At 41.9% G+C, this 26,656-nt stretch overlaps 1 protein-coding gene across 13 annotated transcripts in view; it reads right to left on the reverse strand.

Annotated features, from left to right (window-relative positions):
• Positions 1-19,979, reverse strand: part of Prkd1 (protein kinase D1) — a 308,046-nt gene extending 288,067 nt beyond the window's left edge. For 8 of the 13 annotated variants that reach the window (XR_001780432.2, XR_001780431.2, XR_001780430.2 and 5 more), the window contains exon 1: positions 19,424-19,979. Coding sequence is in view for 5 of the 13 variants with exons in the window: in XM_006515586.2 (XP_006515649.1) it covers positions 19,424-19,681 (258 nt within the window). In the remaining 8 variants the exon portion in view is untranslated. The remainder of the gene's footprint in view (positions 1-19,423) is intronic. The other 5 variants (NR_168537.1, NM_001382814.1, NM_008858.4 and 2 more) reach the window with 2 other exon arrangements.
• Between the last annotated feature and the right edge of the window lie 6,677 nt (positions 19,980-26,656).

Genomic DNA, 26,656 nt, shown 5'->3' on the forward strand with positions numbered 1-26,656 from the left:
CCTCGGGGTATGGCACTATTAGGAGGTATACCCATATTGGAGGAAGTGTGTCACTATGGGAGTGAGCTTTGAGACACTTTTCCTAGCTGCCTGGAAGCTAGTCTTCTGTTGGCCTTCAGAACAAGATTTAGAACTATCATCTCCTCCAACACCATGTCTGCCTGGATGCTGCCATGCTTCCTGCCATGATGACAATGGACAGAACCTCAGAACCTAAAGCCACCCCCAATTAAATGTTCTCCATTATAAGAGTTGCCTTGGTCATGGGGTCTCTCTACAGCAATGGAAACCCTAACTAAGACAATATCACATCTCCTTCTCCCAAGGTTTAGTGATCATTGCAGGAGAGAGGGTAGAAAGACTGGAAGAACTAAGGGCGATAGAATGCTAAAAGGAAAAAAAAAATGTTTTCAGGTCAGAATAAGGCAGTTGAACTCACAAGACATTGCGACAGCATGACAAGAAATCAGCAAGTTCAAGCAAGGGGGGATATGTGGGCAAAAAGTCCCAAGCCTAGCTGAAAAGGTAACCAGTAGCTGTGAGGAGACAGAGATTTTGTTTTCTTTAAGATTGTGACATTTATCACAGAGCCTGCACAGGTCTGTGGTAGGTCCTCTGCATACATGCTGTGGTTGTTTATCTTGGACTTCTTGTAAGATTCCTAACAGTGGGAGTTGGAGGAGCACGGTGTCTCTGACTCTTCCGCCTCTTCTTGGGACCCTTTCTCTCCTCCTTGTTTCCTCATCCAGCCTTGATATGAGGGTTTCTGTCTCATCTTGTTGCATATTGTTATGGCATATTCAGTTGATATCCCTGGAAGACTTGCTCTTTTCATAAAGGGAAACTAAGGAGCGGTGGATCAGGGGAGAGGAGACATGAGGGAGGAACTGGGAGTCATGGAGGCTGCAGCCAACATGTATTTTATGATGAACAATAAAAAAAAAAAAAAGACTTTAACATCTACTAGGTTTAATACACTCCAGTGGATGGTCACAAACCTAAGAGTATGTGGGTAAAAGTAATGAGACTCAATGGTTAAAAACGTAATGACACAAGGTTGGATACGTAGGGATTGGTGGAGTATTGGGTGTGTAGAGAAGGAGTGAATGAATATAATCAAAAAGCAACATTCAAGTTTCTCAAAGAATTAATAAAGGCATATATTATTAAATGATAAATGAAGTTTAAACCCATAGCAACTCAAACAGCAAATTCTAAAACCCAAATAAAGTCATGAAGTCTCCTTGCATTTAAAGTACCCAAAGAATGCTGAACACTTTTTACCTAAAGCAATGCATCAAATAAATAAACAAAAGGACACACATACACACACACAAGCAGAGTATGTTCTGCCATGATTTTTAACAGAAAAAAAGTTTGTAAGATATTAGTCAAAATGCTAGCTGTATTTAACTAGGTAGTGTGATTTATCTCAAAGATAATCTGAATTTCTTAATTCATCTGCAATGAATGTGACATATTCATCCTCCATTGCTACTATAGACAGCGATCACAAATGTGACTTGTCTTACATTTCTAGGGATCAAATATAGAAAACGCTTGTTCCCTAAACTAAGGTTGGGTGCTTTCTCCAGAGACTCTAGAGGAAAAAATGCTCTAGTTTTTTAGTGTCTTGTATTGACTGTATTCTTTGGCCTATTTTCTCTCTCTGAAAACACTCCAATCTCCTGTGACTATTGTCACATCTCATATTAGCTCATAGCTCCAACTTCTGTTTTCCTATTTAAAAGACTCCAATATTCCTTGGTTGCTGGCCCATCTCTCCCACCTTCCAGGTCTACAACAGAGAAGTTACTGCTGTGTGCTCTTCACATGGCTTGCTCTAGTCTCCCAATCCCATCCAAAAGGGAAGACTGTTCACTTTTTAAAATCCCCACAACTTGCCTAGATACACCAGAATATCCAGAAAAGATCCTTTACTCAAAACTCTAATCACATCTGCAAGCATCCTCTTGTTAATAAAAAGTAGCATTCACAGGTTCCCAGGACTAGAAAATTGTTTAACTGAAGTAAAATCATAAGTTTCCATGTGGAAAAAGAATAAATGGAAATGATGCTACAAAATCAGGTCCCCTTTCAAGTGCCCTTTGACCTGCCTTTTCTTCAAGAGCCACATTTCATAGCGTGATTTCCGAACCCTTGATTGCTTCTATTACTTCAACAGTGCATTTGTCAACAGAAACCAAGTGTGCAGCAACAGGCAAAACTCCCTGTTCCTTTATCCAGGCTGTACCTGCAAATATATAAAGAATAGATTTTCCAATATGTTGGGTTTTTTTTTTTTCAAATAAAAAGTGATTTTTTTTAAACTATCCAGTGTATTTCTGAGTTTTCTCTCTTTGCTGACCTTGTCCTATTTTATCTAGTGAAGAAAATATGATGATTGATGATGATGATGATGATGATGATAATAAAACAACTTAAAGGCACAACAGAGCTTGTCTTCTGTATGTAAGTGTATATTTAACCTTTGTTGTAGGTGCTAATGGTGTTGACACTGAAGACAGGTACTTCTATTTACCTATTTTAGTGAACTGAAGCTATCACAATAAGTAAAATTATTTGATATTTGACACAAAACATGTACACATGCTTCAGTATTTCTGTTTTATCTCCATTCAAAATGGGAACCTTATAAAGTAATTTATGTTATGAATTCTAAGTTAAGTTATCCACAAACTTTTGGTCAAAGAAAATATTCTAGGCCAAAGAGATGACTCAGCAGTTAAAAGCATGCGCTCCTCTGCCTGAGTTAAATTCCCAGCAGTCATGTCAGGTGGCTCACACTGGTCTGTAACTCTGATCCTGGGGAATCCACTTTCTTTGGCCTCTGTGGGCACCTGCACTTGCCTGCGCGTACTTATAGACAAATACATACACATAATTGGAAATAACTCTTCAAAAAGGCGGTATTCTTTAAAAAAGAAAAGAGAGAAAGGAAATACTTTAATATATATTTGTTTTTTAAGCTTATTCTAGGAAAGTTCTAGGAAATGAAACTTTACAATAATCTGATCCTTTAAATAAATCCTGCAAGTTTTATGTATAGAAAGATTCTTTGGCAAAAACAGCTTCATGTGAACAGAGTCTTGCTTTTGATTCTCATGGTTTTTTTTTTTTTTACTTGAAACTCCATAGATTTTTTTAATACCAAAAATACAAGTTAAAAGAATCCTATGATGACAGAATAAAACAGAATCTAGCATGAATATGAAGGGGAGAAATATTATCCTATTTAACTCAGTGTACTGACTCTTAAGGATAAGAGATCTGAATACAGGGCTTACATGGCAGCCTCTGACTTGTCAGCATCAAGAAAGTCCGGTCTAGCACAGTTGAACACCCTGCTGCCCTTGGCTTGCCGGGAACTTTCACTGTGTTATGACAAAAGTGAATTCTCCATGTAATTTATTTGTTGTACCAAGACTTTCAAAGACCCAAGTGCAGGATGAAGAGATGGCTCAGTATTTAAGTGTTCCTACTGCCCTTTAAGAGGACAGAAGCTCAGTCCCTAGTATTCATATCAGAAGTTTCACGACGACCTGTGATTCCAGACCTGAGGGGTCTGACACCTCTGGCATCCACAATCCACAGTCTAAAGTGTATGCACATACTCACACACAAACAAGCAAGTCCAAAAGAAACAATAGTTCCTGCACCTTTGTGTGTGCCCTGTCCTTCAGGGCAGGAATGCTTAGAACTGAATCTATTTAAATTCTGGATCATGTCTGCCTACAGTGTAGCTAGAGTTTTGTCAAGCCTGGCAATGGTACATTTAGGCTACAAGAGAAGTGCTGGTCTTAGCCTTTACACATTCAAAGGAATACAAGGCAAATCACACTCCACACTCGGGAAGGATGCAAACTATTAATGGAAGAAAGTGTCTTACTTGGCTTGTGACTGATCATGCACTGTCCGGAATAAGTTTATGTAGGAGGTGTTCACTCACCATTGACAAAAGCAAGCTGGCAAATATAAACGCATCACAGAACAGACACTTGCAAAGCATGAGCCTTCGCAGAAGGGGAACTGCAATATACCTTCCACCAGGCACTTTCCTTAAGGACCCCCCATTATTTTCTTAAAATCTGTTCAGAATCAGCACGCCATTCAAGAATGATTCCTTTCACTGATTTACACTGGCAGCCCAGATGCTTGCCTTCCATTACCCTTGAACCACAAAGAGAAGTATACAGCCCAACCCGAATCATACTCCAAAACCCTCTTATATCACTGGAAGGAAGAGTTCTGAGCCAACAACTTAACTATCATACACAACCTGACTTCAGATGAATAACCATCTGACATTTATAGAAGGATGAGGATGAACAATTGTGATTCTTATGGTGATTTTCATTTTAAAATGACATCAAACGCCAAATCAGTTCTACTATGTGTGTATATATATATATATTGTATAATACACACACACACACACACACACACACACACACACATATATATATATATATATATATATATATATATATATATATATATATATATTGTATGTGTGTATGTTACCTAAAACCAAAACAAATAAAACAAATATACTGTTGACAGCTGTATGTATAATAAATCTCAGGACATCTCAAAGTTGAAAAAGGAGCTACAAGCCAGGCTCTCTCTCTCTTAAACCCTTACACCTCAAACAGAGTCTAGTTCTAATGCCCAAACACCAACTATTACTCCAAAACATGTGGGATGGAGGTATTTCCCACTCAAAAATGTAGAGTTTTCCTTCAAAGTCACTAGGATTCCAGCTGACCTTTAACTTGAATGTGAATTCCAAATGAGAGAGGCTTCCTGGACTAAAAATAATAGAAACTAACATGCATTGTCATGCCACACTATTAAAGCTAAAGTACTTTTTAAGTCAACTTCAACCAATGTTATAGAAAAATTAGAGTGTACATACTTACTTACACACACACACACACACACACACACACACACACACCACTGATAATTAATTCCATAACCCCTGTATAAAGCTATGTTATTTCAACAAGTGAGTCTTAGAGGTCAGAAAGAGCAAAGCAGCTGTGCAATTTTAGGTAAATGCTTTAGCCTCTCTGACCTTTTGATAACATGGAGATAAATGACCAGAACAGAGGTCTGTCTGCTCTGAGAACTGGAAACGACAAACATGCAGAAGCTGAGCTCTGGCTTGGCACAGACAAAAGTCAGGTTTCATTCCTGGAGGCTCCCCTAGGCTGGCCATTATACCATGAGAGAAACCGCCAGCTCAAGGTCCTATGCCACTCCATGGAATTTTCCAGAGGCGGCCCTGGAACATTAGCAACTATGAGCCAATGCTCCAGAGACAAGCTCTTCCTCAATCCCTCCCAGGCAGCCAGCATGCTCACCCGGGGGACACTCAGCAAATTACAAAACAACTCCCAGACCTCCCCTGTTTGCTGTTCCTCCATTACTTAATGGTGTCAATCCTGGTGACGAAATCCACAGAAGAGTAGAGTCTTTGCAGGCACTCCGTTCCCCTCCAGTGCCACTGCTATCAAAATCCCTCTAAGAGCCACATCTTGCTAAGTGAAATGGGCTCAGGCCTGTTAACCATCACTCAATAAAAGTTATCATCACAGCTTAACTGACAAGAGCATCAGCTCTTAACATTAAAAAGTCAGATACTGTGGAGTATGCTTTCGATCCCAGTGCTGGGGAGGTAGAGACAGGCAGATCCCTAGAGTTTATCAGAAAGCCAGGTTAGCCTAATCAAGAAACTCTGAGTTCCATGGAGAGATCTGGTCTCAAAAGCCAAAGTGTGAGCCAGCAACATGGCTCTGTAGGTATTTGATGCCAAGGCTGACAGCCAGTTTCACCTTCAGAACTCAGAGCATGTAAAAAGAGAACCAACTCCTCCAAATTGTCCTCTGACTTCCAGAAAGATGAGAGGTCATGCAGGCCCACATACTCCACCACCACCACCACCAACAACAACAACAACAAAGTACATGCACACACACACACACACACACACACACGGGGGTGGGGGAGAGGGAGAGGGAAAAAGAATAAATAAACAAACAAGCAAACAAATGTAAAGCAAAAGCAAGACAGACAGTGCCTGATGAATGACCCCAGAGGGTGCCTTCTGGTTTGCACAAGGACCTACTCAGACTTATACACATGCACTAAATTTTTTTAGAGCCTGAAGTACACCAGCTTACTCCTACTTTGGGCCATAGTTTCACTCCAACCACTGTTCATGGTCAAGTGATCTTCACACCTGGTCCTACGATCCTAGAGTTCTAAGTGGACTAAAGCTGATCCTAGAGTTCTAAGTGGACTAAAGCCATCTTTAAATCATTAGAACTCTTCGGGCCATCCATGTTGTTCGTTGATTTTTCTACAGCAGGCATGCTGAAGAATCGTTTCTAGGCTGCTAAGCATGAAAATCGCCTTTGTATCTCAGAATGTATGGAAACTGGTAAGAAGAGATGGGTCTTTCCTAATGGTAAACTGAGGAGTCTCCTGTCCTGCCCCAATGATCTGCTTTTGACAGCAAAGAAGTCACTTAGCCATCTCCAAGTTCCTCCAAGCCTCTTCTTTTGCCAAGTGCCCCAGAGTCATGATAGGCCACCTCTCTCAAGCATGGTTATAGCATCATGTAGCTCTGAGAAGGATGCAGTCAATTTTAGTGAAAACACAAACTCTTGGTGTATGCTGTTGAAACTGAAATAAATTCATATTTGCAGCTACTTTGCTGTATCCAGGAGACACCCATGATGTTTCTTTGTCTTCTTCCACCACTGCAGGCTCTTACATATTTTCACCCACTCTTCTGCAGTGATGTCTGAGGCTTCAGAGGGGTGTGTGCTACCTCTGGGGCTAAGCACTCCACGAGGTCTTATTTTCCGATCCTTGCCTCCATTCAAGAAGGTGGTTAGTCCCATGATGTTGGTGCCATTATTGAACTGATAGGCATGTCTTTTTCCAGGCTAGTTCTTATTATAACATGAAGTGTTTTCATACCTATATATGGGCTTGTCTGTGTGACTACATGCCATATGTGTACCCAAAAGCAAGAAGAGTTTCCCTAGATCTGGAGCTAACAGATAACTATGAGCAATTTGATGTGGGTACTTTAAAGCAATCTTGGATCCTCTGGAAGAGTAGGAAGTGCTCTTAAACTCTGAATCATGTCTCCAGTCCAAATATTTACTCCATTTTTCAGTGTTTGGGGGAAGGGAATGGTTCACCTAAGTGTGGTGTTCTCGGGAGCCAAGTATGTCAAATCCTCCCTAGAGTTGGAGTTACAGGGTATATCAAGCCCCCCAATGTGGGCACTGGAAAAAAAAATGGGTCCTCCCCAAGAGCAGCAAATGCTCTTAGCTTCTTCCAGCCTACCATTGCAAATAATCACTATAATTTAAAGATGGGGGGTACATTTAATTGATAAAAGACATTGAGAAACATTTTCTCCAATAAACATTTAAGCTGTGGTACATTACCTAGTTCAACCAGCTAAAATCTCCAGAACTTAACTCATTTTAGAAATAGAACTTGTCTTTCTGGTTTTGATCATCCATTTGAGACAAAGAGTTCAGATTCAGCTCCATTATTATACCATTAATATGACTGATTAAATTACTTAGAAAAAGGCTTTAACTTTTGGTATATCCAAAACTGACAGTTTAACTAATGAATGAAACTTTTTTTAAATGACTAATAGAAAATATTTTAAGCCATGAGAGAATCTGAAATGTATACCAACACAAAAGTGATTGAATAAATTTTAAGCCATATAAAAATTATTACAGGCTGTAGCGATGACTCAGTGATTGAAAGCAGTTGGTGTTCTTAAAGAGGGCCCAGGTTCAGTTCACAGCATCCACCTAGAGGTTTACAACTCTCTGTAAGTTCCAGGGGATTTTCTTCTGACCTCTGTGGACTCCTGTATACTTGTGGTACATATACATACACTGAGGCACACACTTATACACATAAAAAATAAATATTTTAAAAACATATGACATTAAGATCAACTTGAATCATTTGAAAAATAGAAAAGCAAACTAATTTAATGATATGTGTATTTTTATCTTGAACAAATTGGTTATTTATTTGCTGTATGAATACACTTTTTTTACAGCACCTCAAACATGGCTTTGATTGCATTCAGATCAGCTTACATTCTAATCCGTTGTTGCTCCTGATTTGCTTTTCACATAAGGTCTCGGACACAGACAGACTATGGAACCTTTATGCAGCTGAAAATGAGTTTGAAATTCTAGTCCTCCAGCCTCAACCTCCTGAATGGTGTGCTGAGATTACAGGCTTGTGCACCACTGTGTCCGGCTCCTGTCACAGGAACGCAGGGGAAATTTGACATGGCAAAACTGATGTGATAAAGGATTTGCCAATAAACTTGCTTAGGAAATACAGTGAGAATTTTGCTTTCTTTGAAAACACAAAACTGTTATGTAAATATGTCTTTGTTTGAATCCCAGGTGTGGGATATGAGGCTGCTTCAGATTTCCCACAGTAGCTGACTATGATTTGTCTCCTGCTCTGGCAGGGGTGTGATTTTGCCAGCTGAAGATAGTTTACATCTGGAATTCTGGGAACTCTTCAGAGGCTATGTAAATGCTAGAGCCCCGAGAGAAGGAGCTGATTGAATGGCTGGTTGTTGTTGGAGTTTGTCAAGTAGTCATGTACAAAGAGACAGGGTAGAAGAAATTAGATACCCTTTCCGCAAGGAACTCAACACCCCTAATCAGCAGGAAGTAGGCTAGCAAGATCAACGCCCCCTTTTTTTCTCTAAACTTCTTTCTCTCCTACCTAGTGTTGGGGGTTTGCAAGGGTAGAATAACGATTAGAAGTGAGGTAGAAGAAAAGAACCAGAAAAAGTAGCTGTACTGGCTGGTTTTGTGTGTCACCTTGACACAGGCTGGAGTTATCACAGAGAAAGGAGCTTCAGTTGAGGAAATGCCTCCATGAGAAAAGGCATTTTCTCAATTAGTGATCAAGGGGAGAGGGCTCCTTGTGGGTGGTGCCATCCCTGGGATGTTAGTCCTGGGTTCTATAAGAAAGCAAGCTGAGCAAGCCAGGGGAAGCAAGCCAATAAGTAACATCCCTCCCTCCATGGCCTCTGCATCAGCTCCGGCTTCCTGACCTGCTTGAGTTCCAGTCCTGACTTCCTTTGGTAAAGAACAGCAGTGTGGAAGTATAAGTGGAATAAACCCTTTCCTCCTCAACTTGCTTCTTGGTCATGATATTTTGTGCAGTAATAGAAACACTAAGACAGTAGCCAAAAGTCCAGCTACAGGAAATATTAAGTTACACAGAATAGAACTTGGACAGAGGAGCATGACGTCCAATATGACAGGAAGACAAGCACTAGCACTATGGTGAGCAGACTTGTTAAAAAATCGTGAATAAAGAGAATTACGGTCATAACTGAACTTTGGGATGGCTAAGAAAGTTTCTGCATATGTTTATTCACAAAGATTGACCTGCAAATAGTCTACCCATAACAAAAGGAGACAACCAAGCAGCAATTAGTCCATCCCTATGTCAAAGACCATAGGTCAAGGGCAGTACAAAATCCCAACCACCCTTAAGGGACAGCCTATCATTATGTGCCTTTCATTCTTATCAAGGAAAGCATAAATTGGCCAAGTAGGCAGGAAAAACATGAGTAACAACTCTTTGAAAAAACTAACATTGCTGAACTTAGGAAATAATTCTGGCAATAACTTTGCTGAGTGAATTTCCCACCTGTCCAAGTGGCCAACTTTACAGTCTCCTGTCTCAGCTTAAATTGTTCAGAGTAAGATGACCTGGGATCTAGACCTAGAAGAGATTTAAGGATAACTGTGTGTGGAATCCAAAAGCCTGAGGTGTTTATAAGTCGGCAAAAGCTTCTATTCGCAGCAGGCCCCTCTTTGAGCATTAGCCGAAGCCTGCATTGTGTTATATTAAAGAGCTTCTTCAATATTAATCTAAGTGTGCCCAGTAATTTCTAACTGGAAGGCATATTGCTGCTGTACTGTTTACTTATGGGGGAAAAGGACAGAAATATACCCAAATGCCTATTAAAAGGTTTTTCCTTAAATGTAAGTCTTGATCATCTATTATTTCTATGATTTTTTTTCCTGAAGGGAGTTGTCACTGTCCAAGTGTGGCACATATTGCTCTGCCACATCCCTCCACAGAAATAACAAAGCACAAAAGGACAACAGGAGCTTTACACCAATAGGCAAAATAAATAAATATTGCTGTAAACCAGGCCATGGTCATGGACTGGACTGGACTATTTCTTACAGTTAAACAATGGGAAATTTTTAAGGAAAGGAATAATATATTGCTTGACTAAGTTCTCAGTAAACATCAGAGGCTTTACAGACACATCTCATGTTGTATATTAAGATATGTTCTATGGGGGTGTGGTAAGGTATGGGGAAGTGGGTGCCTTGTCGGGCCCATGCCAAGGCATCCCTTCCCCCTGAGGGACTAAGTCATACAGGAGGACGGTATAGTATAGAATAGAGTTTATTCAGGGCTCCGGGGAGGAGGGTTAAGAGAGGATAGAGGCAGAGAAAGAGGCAAGGGGCGAGGAGGAGAGAGTAGAGAAGTAGAGGCCAGCCATGGCCACATGGGGGGGTAGGGGGAAGAAGGGGCAAGGGGCAAGGGAGAGAAGCGGGAGTAAGAGAGAGAGGAGGGGGCAAGCAGCCCCTGTTATAGTGAGCCAGACCTACCTGGCTATTGCCAGGAAACTGTGGGGGTGGAGTCCAGACAGAATCCTAACACCTCATTCATACTAATAGCTAAGAGCCTTTGGGGGGGTTGTGCTTCATTTTATGCACTGGAAGCTTGCAAGGAAAGCTGAGTAACAACTACAAAAAGACAAGACAAACAGAAATGGCTGCACTTCCATAGGGCTTGGATGGCCTGGTCTTGTGGATCACAACTGCAACAGCAAGCAGTTCCTCCCCACATTTTTAACATCAACACTAAAAAAATAGCTCCAAGGAGCAAGGAAACGTTGAGCTGGACTGTATGGCTCTCTACTGATAAAAGGAGATAAGTATCTAAGGGGTTATCAGTCTCACACACACACACACACACACACACAAAGGACTGGAGGACAGTATGAAAGTGCTGCAGATTGCATGTTGCTACAACTTTAAAAGAGAGAACTAGCGAGTGGGTCGTTCCAATGAGGAAGAATTAGACACTAAAGAAGGGTTAATACCCAAACACAGAAAGAACTCACACAGTTTCGCCAACAAGAAAAATCACCTTCAAAAATTAAAGTGTAGACAAAAGAGAACATAAAACAAAAATATGTTTGCTATCTAATTACCAAGGAAGTATAAACTCAGACTGTATCACCTCAGACCTTCTTGGAATAGCTACAATTATAAAATGTAAAAAGAAAAAGGCTCTCACACATGGGGGGGGGGAGGGAGGGAGAGAGAGAAGGAGGGAGGGAAGGGGGAAGAGAAGAGGTGGGGGGCAGGGAATACCATCCATCCTTATAATGAAATCATACAACTTGCAAGGATGTACATGAACCTGGAGGACATGAGCTAAGTGAGAAGAGCCAGGCACAGAAAAACAAAAGCCACATCACCACATTTGTACGCTGAATTATTAGAAAGGTGAACTCAGAGAAGCCAAGGTAGAATACTAGTGGTAGCTATGACTCGGGTTGTGAGGGAATCAGTAGAAAGCAATCAAGGAGAACATGGTTCCACCGATCAGGACAAGTAAGTTATGAAACTGCAGATAATTGGCAATTATAGTACACATGAAGATTGCTGAGGATTGACGGTCAATGTTCTCATCACCCAAAAGTTAACTCTGTGAGTTCACAAACATGCTAGTTAGCTTAATTCAATCATTTCACAATATATGAATATATCAAAATGACATTAGATACTACTATATGTTCAACTATTATTTCTCAGTTATACCTAGACCAAGCTGGGTGAGCAAGGAAATCGGGGAACTCAGCTTAGGAAGGTGTTCCCAACTGAGATCCATCACAGCATCAGACACTTATCTAACAAACGGCACAAAGCTGCTGATTTAGAATGATCCTAATAAAGGCAAAAGTGGGCATCGCATCTGCAGTCTACTGAAGAAGCCATTAAATGTTTGCACAGGGAAGGTGGCTCAGTGGATAGAGTGTTTGTGTTCCACCACACAGAGCAGAGCTCAGACACCCTGACCCCATAGAAAGCCAGGTGTTATGGTAGCATGCGGTTACAATCCCAGGGTTCCTATGAAAAGTCCCCAGAAGCTCATGGGCAACTCGCCTGACGTGCATAATGGTGACCAACAAGAAACATAAGTCTCAGAGAAGAAGGACAATCGATGTCATACTATGATCTCTAGACACACATCATGGTTGGCATGCATCAGCACTCACTACGCATACAAACACGCACGCGGACACACACACACACACACACACACACACACAAGCTAGAAATGTCTTAAAATATCAGTGAACTCTAGGTCTTGGTCAGCACCTGCTCAGAGACTAGAATACTTGGTGAATGAAGAAATGGCACCTCCTCAGTGTTTGTTTTCTCAGGTCTTTGATATTTAATGTGCACTGCTTATTGCTATCTTTTTAACTGTCTTTTATGCCTGTTTCCCACCTGCCCCTCCCCAGCTCTGACTGTCTGAGGGCATCCTGAAAAGTCATGCCAATACTGTCTCGCAAAGCCTATATGGACACCAACTGCTAAGCAGAATTCATGTGGTACCAAACAAAGAAATTGAAGGAGTCCAAGACGACAGTAAGATATTTCCATCATCCAAAGAAGCAATCTTGCTACCCTTTAAACTCAGCAACTCTGGGTTCAGAAAAATGATCAAAATAAACTTTAAGATAATTGTGGAATCCATAGTTCTAGATACATGTGTAGCCTCATCTGACATCAATGGGAGGAGAGAGGCCCTTGGTCCTGTGGAGGATCGATAACCCAGCATAGGAGGGATGCTCGAGTAGTGAGGTGGGAGTGGGTGAGTAGGTGGAGGAGCACCCTCACAGAAGCAGGAGGGAGGGGAGAGAAGAGGGATGGGAGGTTGTGGAGGGCTAACTGGAAAGGGAGTATATCATTTGAAATGCAAATAAATAAAATGATTAATTTTTTTAATCATTTAAATCATTAAAAAGATAATTGTACACCAAAGCAAGCTTCAGTAGTCTCAAGATTTAAGACTTCTATAGTCACTATCCTTCCAACTAGTGGAACCAGTGAAGGATATAAGTATGTGTATGTGTATACATGTATATATATGAAACTTAATTTTTTTCCAAAATAGGTCAGGAAAAGATTCAACTACTATTTTATGAACAAGAAAACACTTGTCTGCAGAGCCTTGCCTTATCAGAAATGCAATTTGTCAAGCACTTTCATCTTCTTCACTAACATCTTCATTATCACATTCATTCTTTTCAACCATCTCATGGTACACATGAAAAACTGGCCGCTGACAATTAAGGCGAGAAACACTTGGAAATTCTTGAAATTGTGCCTAAATACGAGCAGTAAATTCAACAAATTCCTCATCAGTCAGTGTTTTACTCAGAACAGATGCCAATGTACCAGGAACGGGTACGTTTTTTTTTTCCTCTTTTTCACCAAAATAAGTTGAACAAATTCCCAAATGATTGCATATTTTAAAATCTAAGCTGTGTATTTGCCAACAGTGTTAAGCTGCTGCATCAACTGTCTAGCTTCAACCAAATAGAACCTTTTGCAACTTTAGGAGAAACTTCTAAACAGAAAGCTATAAATCTGGACAGGTTTAATTGTTTCTGAAGCTATAATATGTTTACATCATTTTTAGCCTTCCCATCTATTCACATTACATGTTCTTCTACAATTATGCATGTCCCACATAATTCAATGTACACTTAGTTATTTGTTTTTTATGTGAGACCAGTAAGAAACAACATGATGTGGGGTTTTCTGTTCTCAAGTAACTTCAAGTGATCATTGCATTACAAGGTTTTAATGACACAAAAATACTTGCCAATATCAGAAAAATTTCTAGGAAATCTTTCACATATTTTTATAGATGAGAAGTATTTTGTCTATAAGTGAGCCAATTGTCTTCTTGATCTATAGATCCTATCCGCAGAAGAACGACCATAACCCCCTGATTATTTTATATTGTGCCAACACATATTTTTTGGAGCATATATGAAGAGCTGGTTGCCTAGGTACAGCTTCTAGGTACTGAAATATTTTTTACACTTTATAATATGGACTGTGAGACCTACGGTTTCATTATATTCATTGATTCGATGACACAGTGTCTTACAACACAAAGCAGTCAATCTGCTTGGTCTCTCTGTATTAGTACAAAGATGTGCCAACCTTCTGTCTCAGGTGTAAACTGTCAGAGACTTCACAGGACAAAGGTTCTTTGAAATTCTCATGTGGACAACAGCAAGCCTTACAGACTTGAAGTGGGAAGAGTTGGACAGTACATGGATTAATGTTGGCTATTAGATTCCTGTAGTGTGCATAGCGGTGGTGGCTGCATAGATTAGATTAGAAAATGACTCGAGTTTAAAACTTCTCCTGAAATTCCACAGCTAATGGCAGGTGGCTGTCCAGTTTTGCTCAGTTTTATGCCAACTTGCCACAAGTTAGAGTCATTTAGGAAGAAGGACTTTCAGTTGAGAAAAATGCTTCCATAAGATAGGGCTGTAGGTAAGCCTGTGATGCATTTTCTTAACTAGTGATTGCTGCTCTAGGGCTTGGCCTGTTGTGTGTGCTGCCACCCCTGGGAAGGTGGCCCTGGGCTCTTTAAGAAAGCAGGCTGAGCAAACCGGGAGGAGCAAGCTAGTAAGCAGCACTCCTCCGAGGTCTCTGCATCAAATCCTGCCTCCAGGTTCCTGCCCTGCTTGAGTGCTTGTCCTTACTTTCTTCGATGATGATTTGTGATATGGAAATGTAAGCTGAAACAAACCCTGTCTACCCAGGTTGCTTTTGGTCATAGCAAGTCTATCTAAGACACTGGTCTTATCAAACAAATGCTATAACTGTTAAGGGACACTCCAAACTTTATTTTGCCAATCATTATTACGTACATTACACACTGGTATGCACATAGGCTGAGAATCCCTAACCCAAAATCTTCTAACTGAAACATTTCTGAGCACCAACTTGATGTCACAAGAGGAAAATGCCACACCTGTCCCTACGAACTACTACCAACCAGTAGTGATTGGAATGATTTCATCAAATACCAAAATTATTAATAAAATATGAATTAATTGTGTTCAAGAATGGGTCTAATCCCAGATATATCTCTTTATGCATGTTATAAATATTACAACACCCAGAAGAATCCAAAGTCCCAAACTCTTCTGATCCCAAGAAATTTGTATCAAGAATATTTAACATTTAAAGGGTGTGTATGTCACATAACCCCCAATGAGATCCAGTTAAGCTCCTAAGCTTGAAAATGAGTTTAAATTTGAAATCCACTCTACTACATTATTTAACACCACCCAGTAAAATGGCAAAGTCTACAGTTTATCATTAAATACGAAACTAGTGTTATATATTATGTCCAAAATGAAAACTTAAATAAAAAGATCCACCAAAGACTATCATTAGTTTAAAAAGATTTTGTTGCCCGCACACCCTGGGGTGATCCACTAGCTAACTGCTCTTAGCTCTTTCAATCTGTGTAAAAGCAGAGTGGCTAAAATTAATTCTAAGGGCTAAAGGGGACACAGCAACTGTCAAGAAGGCAATAATCAATACAAGATGAAAACAATGACGAGCAGGGTAATGCAACTATGAGACCAAGGCACCAGGATTGGTACTCTGGTGGCTATGTCCCACTTAAATGCTCACTCGTTCATTTCAGTGTTAAGAGTAAAAGTCAGGTGTCTTATAGACGGTGTCGCTCCAAGTAATTGTGCTCTAGAGGAAGCCCTGGTTGTCTTTTTGGTAAGATGCAACTCAAATGAACAAGAAGTTGGATAGCTGTATCACTGTCACTCACTCGATGCCCACTGTGTTTCAAGTGCAAGTGTGTACATGTATGCCATCACAGGTATGTAACCTGCTACAGGTCAAAACTGCATCATCCTCTGAGATATTGTTCATTGCTTCACAATAATACCTTCTTATCCTATGTATTCAATATTCCTTTGATGGAAGAAAGGTAAAGGATTTCAAAGTAAACCTAGAAGTCACGCATACTGATTAAAGAACACATCTTCATATATAACCAACCTTCAATGCTATACACATGTGCAGTAAAAACATTAAATAAATAAACACTGTAAGTTAGCCCTTAGCTCAGTCTCCCAAAAGGACAGAGTTAATAACACCTTATATACTCACACATTCTTCCATGCAAAGAAAGAGATCATCTCAGATTGCTAAACTCTCAGATTGAAAACTTATTACTAACTTATAACTCACAAAATGGTTGGTATGTAATATCTTTAAACTATTTCTGTTGAATTGCCATCTAATTTCATCAAATATGAACACATACCTGCTATTTTCTAAACCTACAAACTGGGGGGAAAGTACATTGTTAAGTTCTACTCAACAGTAACTTCAAGTGAAGTTTCCAGGCACAGCTGCTCTCCTATTTAGCCTTGTCCACCTCAGGTGCTCATCCCACACAGAGAGTCTCTCGAATAATACTGGGGAAATCAACTGAATTGTCAGTGACTACTTCCATTGAGTTAAGCATCCATATTCGTATTCAGGGGCTCTTGAGCACAGACAAGATAAAAAGCCCCCTAATACTGAAGCAATAAATAAGAAGGACTATAAAATCAAGAGAACCTTCTGTTGAAAAGCCTCTATGTATTTATGTATGTCTCTCTCTCTCTCTCTCTCTCTCTCTCTCTCTCTCTCTCTCTCTCTCGTCATTCTTCCTCGTAGTTAATGTCTTCAGGAAGCATAAGAGAAAGCATGAGACAAAGGATAAAAGCCCCCCCCCAACTTCCTTACCTCCACATTTGCAAGCTGCCCACTACTGCAGTCACAGCACAAGAATTCTGTCTTGGCAAATAACATATCCCAAAATAGATGCAGAAGATACATAGATAACAAAATGACGCACAGGTAGATAACAGGCGATTGATAGTTACATGATTGATAGAGATAGCCAGAGAGATGATAGATGAGGAGGAGGACAAATACAGATAATAGGTTATTGATATCTAGAACGACAGATAATAGAATAACTGACAAGGCACACTGTCTAGACCCGTGACTTAGGGACTTATAATATTTGCTAAAATTCACATTTCAAAATAACTCAACTTGCCATACCCATAAAAACAAAAGGATATGGCTGTCCCAGGAAAACTTTTCAAACTTTTCTTTTGGTGAAGAACTGCATAATAAGCAGGATACATACAGGATTCCCTTAGAACACACAGTGGGGCTGGCTCCCTGCTCTCCAGCCTTCCTCCAGCTCCTCCCCTCATCCCCACCCCCAGATCTTGGCTCAGGTCTACACAGCACAACACTTGACTGCATTCCAGTTTTCTTTCTGCCATTACATTTTGGCCATTCTAAAACACCCTCCACAAAGCTAATGTGGATCTCAGATACGTGCGGTATGGATATCTCTCTTTTGAGAAGATTACCGAGTTTTCGGTTTTTTTGTTTTTTTACAATGTAAGTTCCTAATCATCTCAAGACTTTTTTTCCTAAGTGAACCTTCTGTGTATCTACTACTGAGGCTGTCCCAGCCTGCTTTGCCCTGCATGTCCTCTTGCTTGCACTTCTCCTGGGTACTGATAACACTCCCAGGCAGCAACCCAGAGTCAACTGTAAAATTCACTGTATCCAAACCCCAACCCAAACCTCTTGAATCATATTCCCCACTCAAAACCTCAAGGACAGACCAGAAACACAGAAACACACAGAGTTTAAGCAGGTCAAAACAAAGTTTGTATTAACTTAGCCCTTTTGGGATATTCTAACACTACACCATCTTCTTTAGAACTTACAGTTAGATTGTTGTTATAGTACCGAAGGGACTTTCTGAATAATTTCATTACATGTGTTGTGTATGCCTGTGTGGCAGTGCTTTTTAATTAATTAATCCATATCATAACAGAAATATTTGAAGGCTATACAGTGAGGCAGTCAGAGCCTAGAATACTTGCATAATTCACCATCCTGGGGGAGGGGGCGGCTGGATTCAGTACTTCAAGGGAACTACAAAGAGTTCAATTATATAACGAAAAAATATCACTCCCTTTAATTAACAAAACTTCAAGGCACTCACTGTTACTTGAGTCTGACCTCTAGAATTTTCACTTCCTGCATTAGTGGGTGCTTCCCCAGAGCAACTCCCTAGACCTCTGTACTCAGCACCACTATTTACACCGCTCAAAAAGCGTAAGACACGTTGTTCCAAACAGTTTAAGAAAATCCGCTCTTGACTGTTCATTAAAGGGTGAGAACTAGCCAGTCAGCCCTCCAGAGTTGAAAGTCAGCACCTTTAGCTAACTCCTCTATCTCTCTCTCCTCCCCCAGAACCCTGGCAGTCCATACTGTGAAGGAGTGGCACCAAGGGCCCTTCCCCCTTACATGAAGCATCCTTCTGGATGGCTGTGGAGATAACCTAACTTCAAAAGTGCACTGGAAACAATGATGGGTGGCCTAGCCCAGCTTTATGGGCCTCTCCCCAGCCAGTCTTTGATGACCACTATCCAAAGTCCCATAGCCTCAAACTTAAGAGCAAAGCCAGCACTGGATGTTCTTGGAACCACAGACCTTCTCACTACTCCAGTCTCCCAAGATCAGTGCATGGAAATTTAAGCCAAAAAACGCTGTAAATTTCAGGTTTTATTGTTGGAAAATGTTTCTAAGCTCGCACAGTGGTAGTACTAAATCCAGGGCGGACTTGGGTAGTGGTACCAACTCCTCGGTTGTTTTCACAGCTGGCTTAATCAATCACCCTTTCTTAAAAGCACTATTGGCAGGTGAGAAATTCCTGGCGTCCAGGTCACACCCGGAACTCCTCAGCATCAATTAGAGCTGAAAGAGGATGTAGTGGAAGGGAGTGGGGCTGAAAAAGCTCTGGGCTGTCCCAAGGGATCTCTGGCGCTGGAAAGCGGATCTGGTACCAGGTAGGCTCTGGTCCAGGGAAAAAGAGTCAGGACAGCCAGGAAACCTCAAGAATACGCCGGAGCGCGAGGAGAAAAGTGCAAGATTCCTTGAACTGTCATCGCAAGAAGGGAGGTAAAGGAGGTGAGAAGGCAGGCGTGCCAGAGAAGGAGCAGGAGGTCAGCCCCCAGGAAGACTGCGCGGCAGGCAGAGCAGTGCCTGGGGCTAGGGCATGCAGTCCGGCCACAGCCAGGCTGTACGGCGCAGGCGAGGTCGGCTGCAAAGTTGGTGGACCCGGGGCACCTTACCTTCTGGTCCACGATGGAACAAGCCATCTCCCGGACATGCGCCAGGCTGTAGTCGCCAGAGGAGTCCTGCAGGAGCAGCACCGGCTCGCGGCTCAGGCCGATCTGCAGATGGAACGAGATGCCCCCCGCCGGGGCGGCCCCAGGCGCCGGGAAGGGCGCGGGCCCGGAGCCTGGGACCAGCGCAGCGGCGGCAGCAGCCACGGCGGCCGCGGCGGGCAGGAGCGGGCTAGGCGGTCGCAGCAGCGGAGGGACGCTCATCGCGCCAGTGAGCCCCAAAGTTTGGCGGACGTGGGGCGCGGCGCCGCTGCCTGCGGCGGCGGAGAAGAACCACCAAACTTTCCGGGAAAGTCCGCGCGCGGGGACAGGGCGCGCGACCGGAGCTGGTGAGGGCGGGAGCCGCGAAGATGGCCGAGCGGAGCCGGGGCCGGCGGGCGGGCAGGCGAGCAGGCGGGCGCGCGGCAGCGCGGGGGAGGCGCCCAGCTACTGCGGCCGCGGCGCGCTCCGCTCCGGGGACCACGGCGGGTCCGCGCGACCGGCGCCGGCGGGGCGGGGCGGGGCGAGGGCGGCGCCGCGGAGCCGACGAGGGGAACCGGAGCCCGACGGGGAGCCGCCCCCTGCGCGCAGCAGCCGCCCCAGCCCACTCGGCGGACTCTAAAGCCGCGGACCCGCCCATTCAGGGCAGTCCTGACCACCCCCTTCCAAGCGCCCGCACAGGAGTGGACCGGGAAACGCCAGCCTGGTAGAGCCCACCTAACGGGGGACTCCCTCTGGGAGCCCTCGAGTTTGTTAAAGGGCCAGTCAGCTGACCTCTTTAAAACCGTGTCTCTCTTGTAATAGCGGAGTCTGTATCCTTTCCATCAACCCCACCTGCTCCACCCACCGCCTTCTTAAGGGTCTAAATAGGGTTCTTGCTTTCTACTTTGTTTTGTGTTTGGAACTTCTGTGTTTCAGCCTCTTCAAAACTGTCAACCTTAACCTGGCTTTCTAGGAGCAATTCCAGCCCCACACCCACAGCACTAATTTTGATCTGATTATACTGGTGGCTGGGCAAAAAGAGGTGCTTCAGAGACAGTAGAGCCTGACTATATTTCTGTCCTTTCTATCGGGATGGGTTCTTTGCATCTGTAGATGTACAGGGACCCTATTTGGTTTAACAGGCTGCAATGATTGTTATCAGAGGCCTTCTGATAATTCTTAGTAAATTCTGAACAGGCTCCATCTTGGCAGCGCTTCTTCTCACTTTAGTTTCCCCAATGTGTCCTCTTACATGCACAAGCACACAAACCATTTTTGCATATTTTCGTTTGCAGTGTGTTAATTTTGTTTTGTTTTGGTTGGTTTGCTTGTTTGTCTGTTTTTGATTAATGGTTCTCTTCTGGACCAGAACATTGAGATGTGGTTTTCTACAGAGTTGTGTTGTATGTCAGTAATGGAATCTTGAAATTCCCACCTACATATAGTCAATTCACTATTCTAGAAAACTCTCTAAATTAATGGTACAAACGACTATTTGAGTAGACTGGATAGGGGTGTCGTTCCTAAGTTTACAGACTGCTTTAAAGGAACTAGTTTTACCTAAGCCATCTGTGCTTTCTAGCTATCATAGCTCTGAACACAGGACTTCTGTCCCAGAGTCTGCGGGCACTAGCTATCCACTTATGAAGTCAGACTATGTTCTTGCCATAACTGATTACATTGAAAATATAAAAGTAAGACAGTAAATGAAGTTAGTTCTGACAGCAACAATTGCCATAAATAACAGTAACACAGTGGTTAACAGCAGTAACCATGATCAAGAACATGAGGCTCAACACTTTGACCAGTGAAGAAAACAAATCTTTCCTGGGGTGTTTCCATTTGAGCCAAGGACTGGTTGATGGGAAGGACTGGTCTTAAGACAAGCTTAGGTAATGGTCTTCAAGTCATATAGCATGCAAAAGACCCCAAGAGAGGGCTTACTGCACTTGCTTAAGGCACAGAAGAAATGAGGCTGGAGGGCAAATAGGAACCAGTTCTTCAAAGCTGTGCTAAATTGTTTGTGGTTTATTCTCAATGCACCACTGAACCACTGGGAGGATTTCAACAAGCCAGTAGATGTGATTAACATGTTTTGAAGGAACATTCTTTGACTGTTATGCAGGAAGCAAATCGCAAGCGAAAGGAATAAAAGCAGGGGCAGTAGGTTAGGGACCCTAGCTGTTGCCCCTCCCTCTACAGGATCATCATGATGGTAGTGGAGGTGCTGAGAAACAAGAGGCTAGAGTTCTTAATGTGGAGGCAGGATGGAGACCCTGCTGTTTACGCAGATTCTCCAATGGTAGGGAAATAGAAGTGTCACCAAGGACTCTATGGTTTTTTGAGAAATGTGTGTGATTCTCTGCTGCTAATAATTGAGACAGAAAACAGAAAAGAAGCAGGTTGGGGAGAAGGACGATTCATTCTCTAAGCATTTCGTTTGAAATGACACTAAACAGTCAAATGGTAATAACCAGAACAGGAATTATGAGCCCCATATTCAAGGAACAGAAGTGGGTCAAGACTACATTGGAGGTCAATTCAAAGCTAGACAAGGTTTCTCAGAACAACTTCACATACTCATCAATTTTATGAGAGAGAGAGAGAGAAAAACACGGGTGAACCACTTTGGAAGAAAAATCTGTGAATAACTCCTTATGCTGTATCCATGATGTGAAAGATTCTTGTAGGGTGCTGGAAATAGTTGAAAAGGAAGCAAAAGACAGAAACAGACCAAGAAATTGAAATTATTTTAAAGAACCTAAGCCATTACTAGATGAAGAAAAAAAAAAAGGAAGCAACACAAAGACACAACAAAACTTAAAGCAGCTTGAACTCTATAGCCAGCAGAACCTCACACACACACACTCTCTCTCTCTCTCTCTCTCTCTCTCTCTCTCTCTCTCACACACACCCTCTCACACACATACACACACACACTCACACACACACTCACACACACACTCACACACACACTCACACACACTCACACACACACACTCACTCACACACACTCACACTCAAACACACACACTCACATACACACAGAGTTGACAGTTCCAAGTTTCTTTCCTATGGGGAGCTGGATTGAGACAGCATCTCACTCTGTAGGCAAAGATGACCTCAATGGGCTATGGTCCTGTTTCCTCCTCACCGGAGCTGGAGCTGGAGCTGGGATTTCAGCCATGTGCCACACCCAGTGAGTGTGGAAATTGTTATGGTAGGCATGTGAAGACTGGAAGGCTGCGAACTGGTACTAACTTTTGCTGAATGGCAAAGGAATGAATGGATATATCTAAGGAACCTGGTATATTTCTCTTTTGACTACAAAATAATGAGCAAAACACATGGAGGATTTGGGAGGGCATTAGTGATTTCAAGCCCTTCTAGATATTTTACCCTTGGAAAACAAAAGAGTACTTAAGAAATAAGTTGTGACTAAAATTAATGACTGAGTCTTTTTTTATTATTATTATTAATTATAATTAAGTAAGTACACTGTAGCTGTCTTCAGACAGCACCTGAAGAGGGCCTCAGATCTCATGAGTGATTGTGAGCCACCATGTGGTTGCTGGGATTTGAACTCCAGACCTTCAGAAGAGCAGTCGGGTGCTCTTACCCACTGAGCCATCTCACCAGCCCCATGACTGAGTCTTTTGAAATGAATTCTTTCCAGTTTGCATTTTGGCTAATGTTGCTGAGGTAACTCTGATGATATCTAACGACATCGTCCAAGAAGTTTCAAAGCTTTAATCAACATTCTACCCTAAATGAGTGACCAGGGTGCATAAAACAATGCTAATCTTGTAGGTGTTTTTCAAACAGGTTATATGTCCCAATAATTTTGGAATTATCTAGTAATTTAAAATCAACAATAGAAAGCAGTTTGAAAAAGAAAAAAAGTCTGATTTGAATAAAAGTCAGATTAGGAGAACTTTAAACTTGGTCCAACTAAGAGGGGTAGCAGAAACAGAAAATAAAATTTAAAATCTCACAGTTCTGTGGATGAAGGGATTATACACTCTAGTCTAAACATTTACAATGTAAGATACTGAGGACTAGAGGAACTATATAAAAACTTTGAAAGTTTGGAACTCAAAAATATGAAGCAGATATGATTATAGCATATACTTTCTATATATATTATTGAACTCTAGAAGCTGTTGCTTAAGGATAAATATGGAGAGATGAATGTATCAGTGGATGGATGGATGGATGGATAGATGGATGGATGGATACACATTTTATTGTTGCTTGTTTTAAAGTATTCATAATAATTTTCTGTCAACCCGGGTTAGATACAGATGGCACAAAGGGCACAAAAGAAAAATAAGGTTCTAATGGTGTGCTGCATGGTTTTATGTCAACTTGACACAAGCTATAGTCCTCTGAGAAGAGAGGACCTCAATTAATAAAATCCCTCCATAAGATTGGATTGGACACAATCCTATAAGGAGTTTTCATAATTGGTGATTGATGGGGGTGGGACCAGCCCACTGTGGATGGCGGCATCCATTGCCTGGAGCAAGCTGAGCCAGCAGCTGGACAAGCCATGATGAACAAGCCAGCAAATAGCACTCCTCCATGGTTCCTGAAGCTCCTGCCTCCAGGTCCCTCTCCTGACTCCTTTCGATGATGAATAGCAATATGAAAGAGCAAACCAAATAAACTCTTTCCTTGTCATGGTGTTTCAGCATAGCAATAGTAACCCTCACTGTGACAAATGGAGACATCAATTACAGAGTCCTTTGGCAAAAATCTGATACTAAAACCAAGAATCCTGGTTCAACTTGACACAAGCCAGACTGGGAAGAGGGAACTTCAACTGAAAAAAAAAAAAGAAATGCCTGCGTCCTATTAGCTCACTGGCAAGTTTGTGGGGCATCTCTGGATTATGCACATGTGGGAAGCAGTATGCAAAGACAGATGTACAAGGCTAATACAAGAAAGACTCAGAGAGCCAGCAGGAGCAAGCCAGTGAGCAGTGCTCCTCTGTGGCTTCTGCTTCAGTGAGTTCCTGCTTAAGTTCCTGCCCGGACTTCCTTCAGTAATGGAGTGTGACGTGAGAATTAAAAGTTAAAATAATTCCCCCAAGTTGTTTTTGGTCATGGTGTCTTCATCACAGCAATAGAAACGGAACCAAGCACCAGTGATAGTGGCACACACCTTTAATCCCAGCACTTGGGAGGCAGAGGCAGGCGGATTTCTGAGTTCGAGGCCAGCCTGGTCTACAAAGTGAGTTCAGGACAGCTAGGGCTATACAGAGAAACCCTGTCTCGAAAACAAACAAACAAACAAACAAAAACAAAACAAAACAAGACAAAAGAAAAGGAAAGGAAAGAAGACAAGAGAAGAAAAAAAGAAACTGAACCAAGTAAGACAACATATTGCTTTATCATGCTGATAACTTCAAGGAAATGAAAAGGGAGAAAGGAAATCTGTGAGCTTAATTGTTCACCAAGGAGAAAACCTGATTTGTTCTTTTCTTTTGAGCAGATTTCACAAACTTAATAAAAGGTAGATGTGATCCTACAATCAAACACTACAAACTTGATAGGAGGCCGTTGAATACAAGCTTCCAACTGTCACATTGAAACCGAACCAGGTGAGGTATAAACTCTAAAGCCAGTGTAACCACATCAGAAGTTCTAGATCAATAGAGAGAGCTGTAGGAACTAGAGATGAGAAATATGAGAAAGCATAAGTAAGAATTATTGGTAACTAAAACAATCAAAATTGCTTTTATGAGACCATTTTATCTATTAATGATCTTAAAATGTGTGTTATATAACAATGTTATACAACATATGTAGATATAGACATGGCTTTTTATGAGAAATGGGGGCATGGGGAGTGTTCTAGACACCCTGCCTCACTTTCAACCAGAAGTCACTGCGTTCAAGTGCTAATTGTAAATTTAATTTTTTCGCACTTTTTTATTAGATATTTTCTTCATTTACATTTCAAATGCTATCCCAAAAGTTCCCTATACCCTGGAATGCCCTGCTCCCCTAACCACTCACATCCACTTCTTGACCCTGGCATTCCCCTGTACTGGGGCATATAAAGTTTGCTAGACCAAGGGGCCTCTCTTCCCAATGATGGCCTACTAGGCCATCTTCTGCTACATAAGCAGCTAGAGACACAAGCTCTGGGAGTACTGATTAGTTAATATTGTTGTTCCATCTATAGGGTTGCAGGCCCCTTCAGCTCTTGGATACTTTCTCTAGCTCCTATATTGGGGGCCCTGTGTTCCATCCTATAGATTACTGTGAGCATCCACTTCTGTATTTGCCAGGCACTGGCAAAGCCTCACAGGAGACAGCTATATCAGGGTCCCTTCAGCAAAATCTTGCTGGTGTATGCAATAGTGTCTGCATTTGGTGGCTGATTATGGGATAAACCCCTGGGTGGGGCAGTCTCTGGATGGTCCATCCTTTCGTATTAGCTCCAAACTTTGTCTCTGCAACTCCTTCCATGGATATTTTATTCCCTATTCTAGGGAGTAATGAAGTATCCACAGGTTGGTTTTCCTTCTTGATTTTCTTATGTTTTGGAAGTTGTATCTTGGATATTCTAGGTTTCTGGGCTAATATCCACTTATCAGTGAGTGCATATCAGGTGACTTATTTTGTGATTGGATTACCTCACTCAGGATGATATCCTCCAGATACATCCATTTGCCCAAGAATTTCATAAATTCATTGTTTTTAATAGATGAGTAGTACTCCATTGTATAAATGTACCATATTTTCTGTATCCATTCCTCTGTTGAGGGGTATCTAGGTTCTTTCCAGTTTCTGGCTATTATAAATAAGGCTGCTATGAACATAGTGGAGCATGTGTCCTTATTACCAGTTGGAACATCTTCTGAGTATATGCCCAGGAGAGGTATTGCTGGATCTACTGGTAGTACTGTGTCCAGTTTTCTGAGGAACAGCCAGACTGATTTACAAAGTGGTTGTACAAGCTTGCAATCCCATCAGCATTGGAGGAGTGTTCTTCTTTCTCCACATCCTCGACAGCATCTACTGTCACCTGAATTTTTGATCCTAGCCATTCTGACTGGTGTGAGGTGGAATCTCAGGATTGTTTTGATTTGCATTTCCCTGATGATTAAGGATGTTGAACATTTTTTTCAAGTGCTTCTTAGCCCTTTGGTATTCCTCAGTTGAGAATTGTTTGTTTAGCTCTGTACCCCATTTTTTAATAGAGTTA

Source organism: Mus musculus, chromosome 12 (genome assembly GCF_000001635.26).
Source record: "Mus musculus strain C57BL/6J chromosome 12, GRCm38.p6 C57BL/6J".
In the NCBI taxonomy this organism is placed as follows: Eukaryota; Metazoa; Chordata; class Mammalia; order Rodentia; family Muridae; genus Mus; species Mus musculus.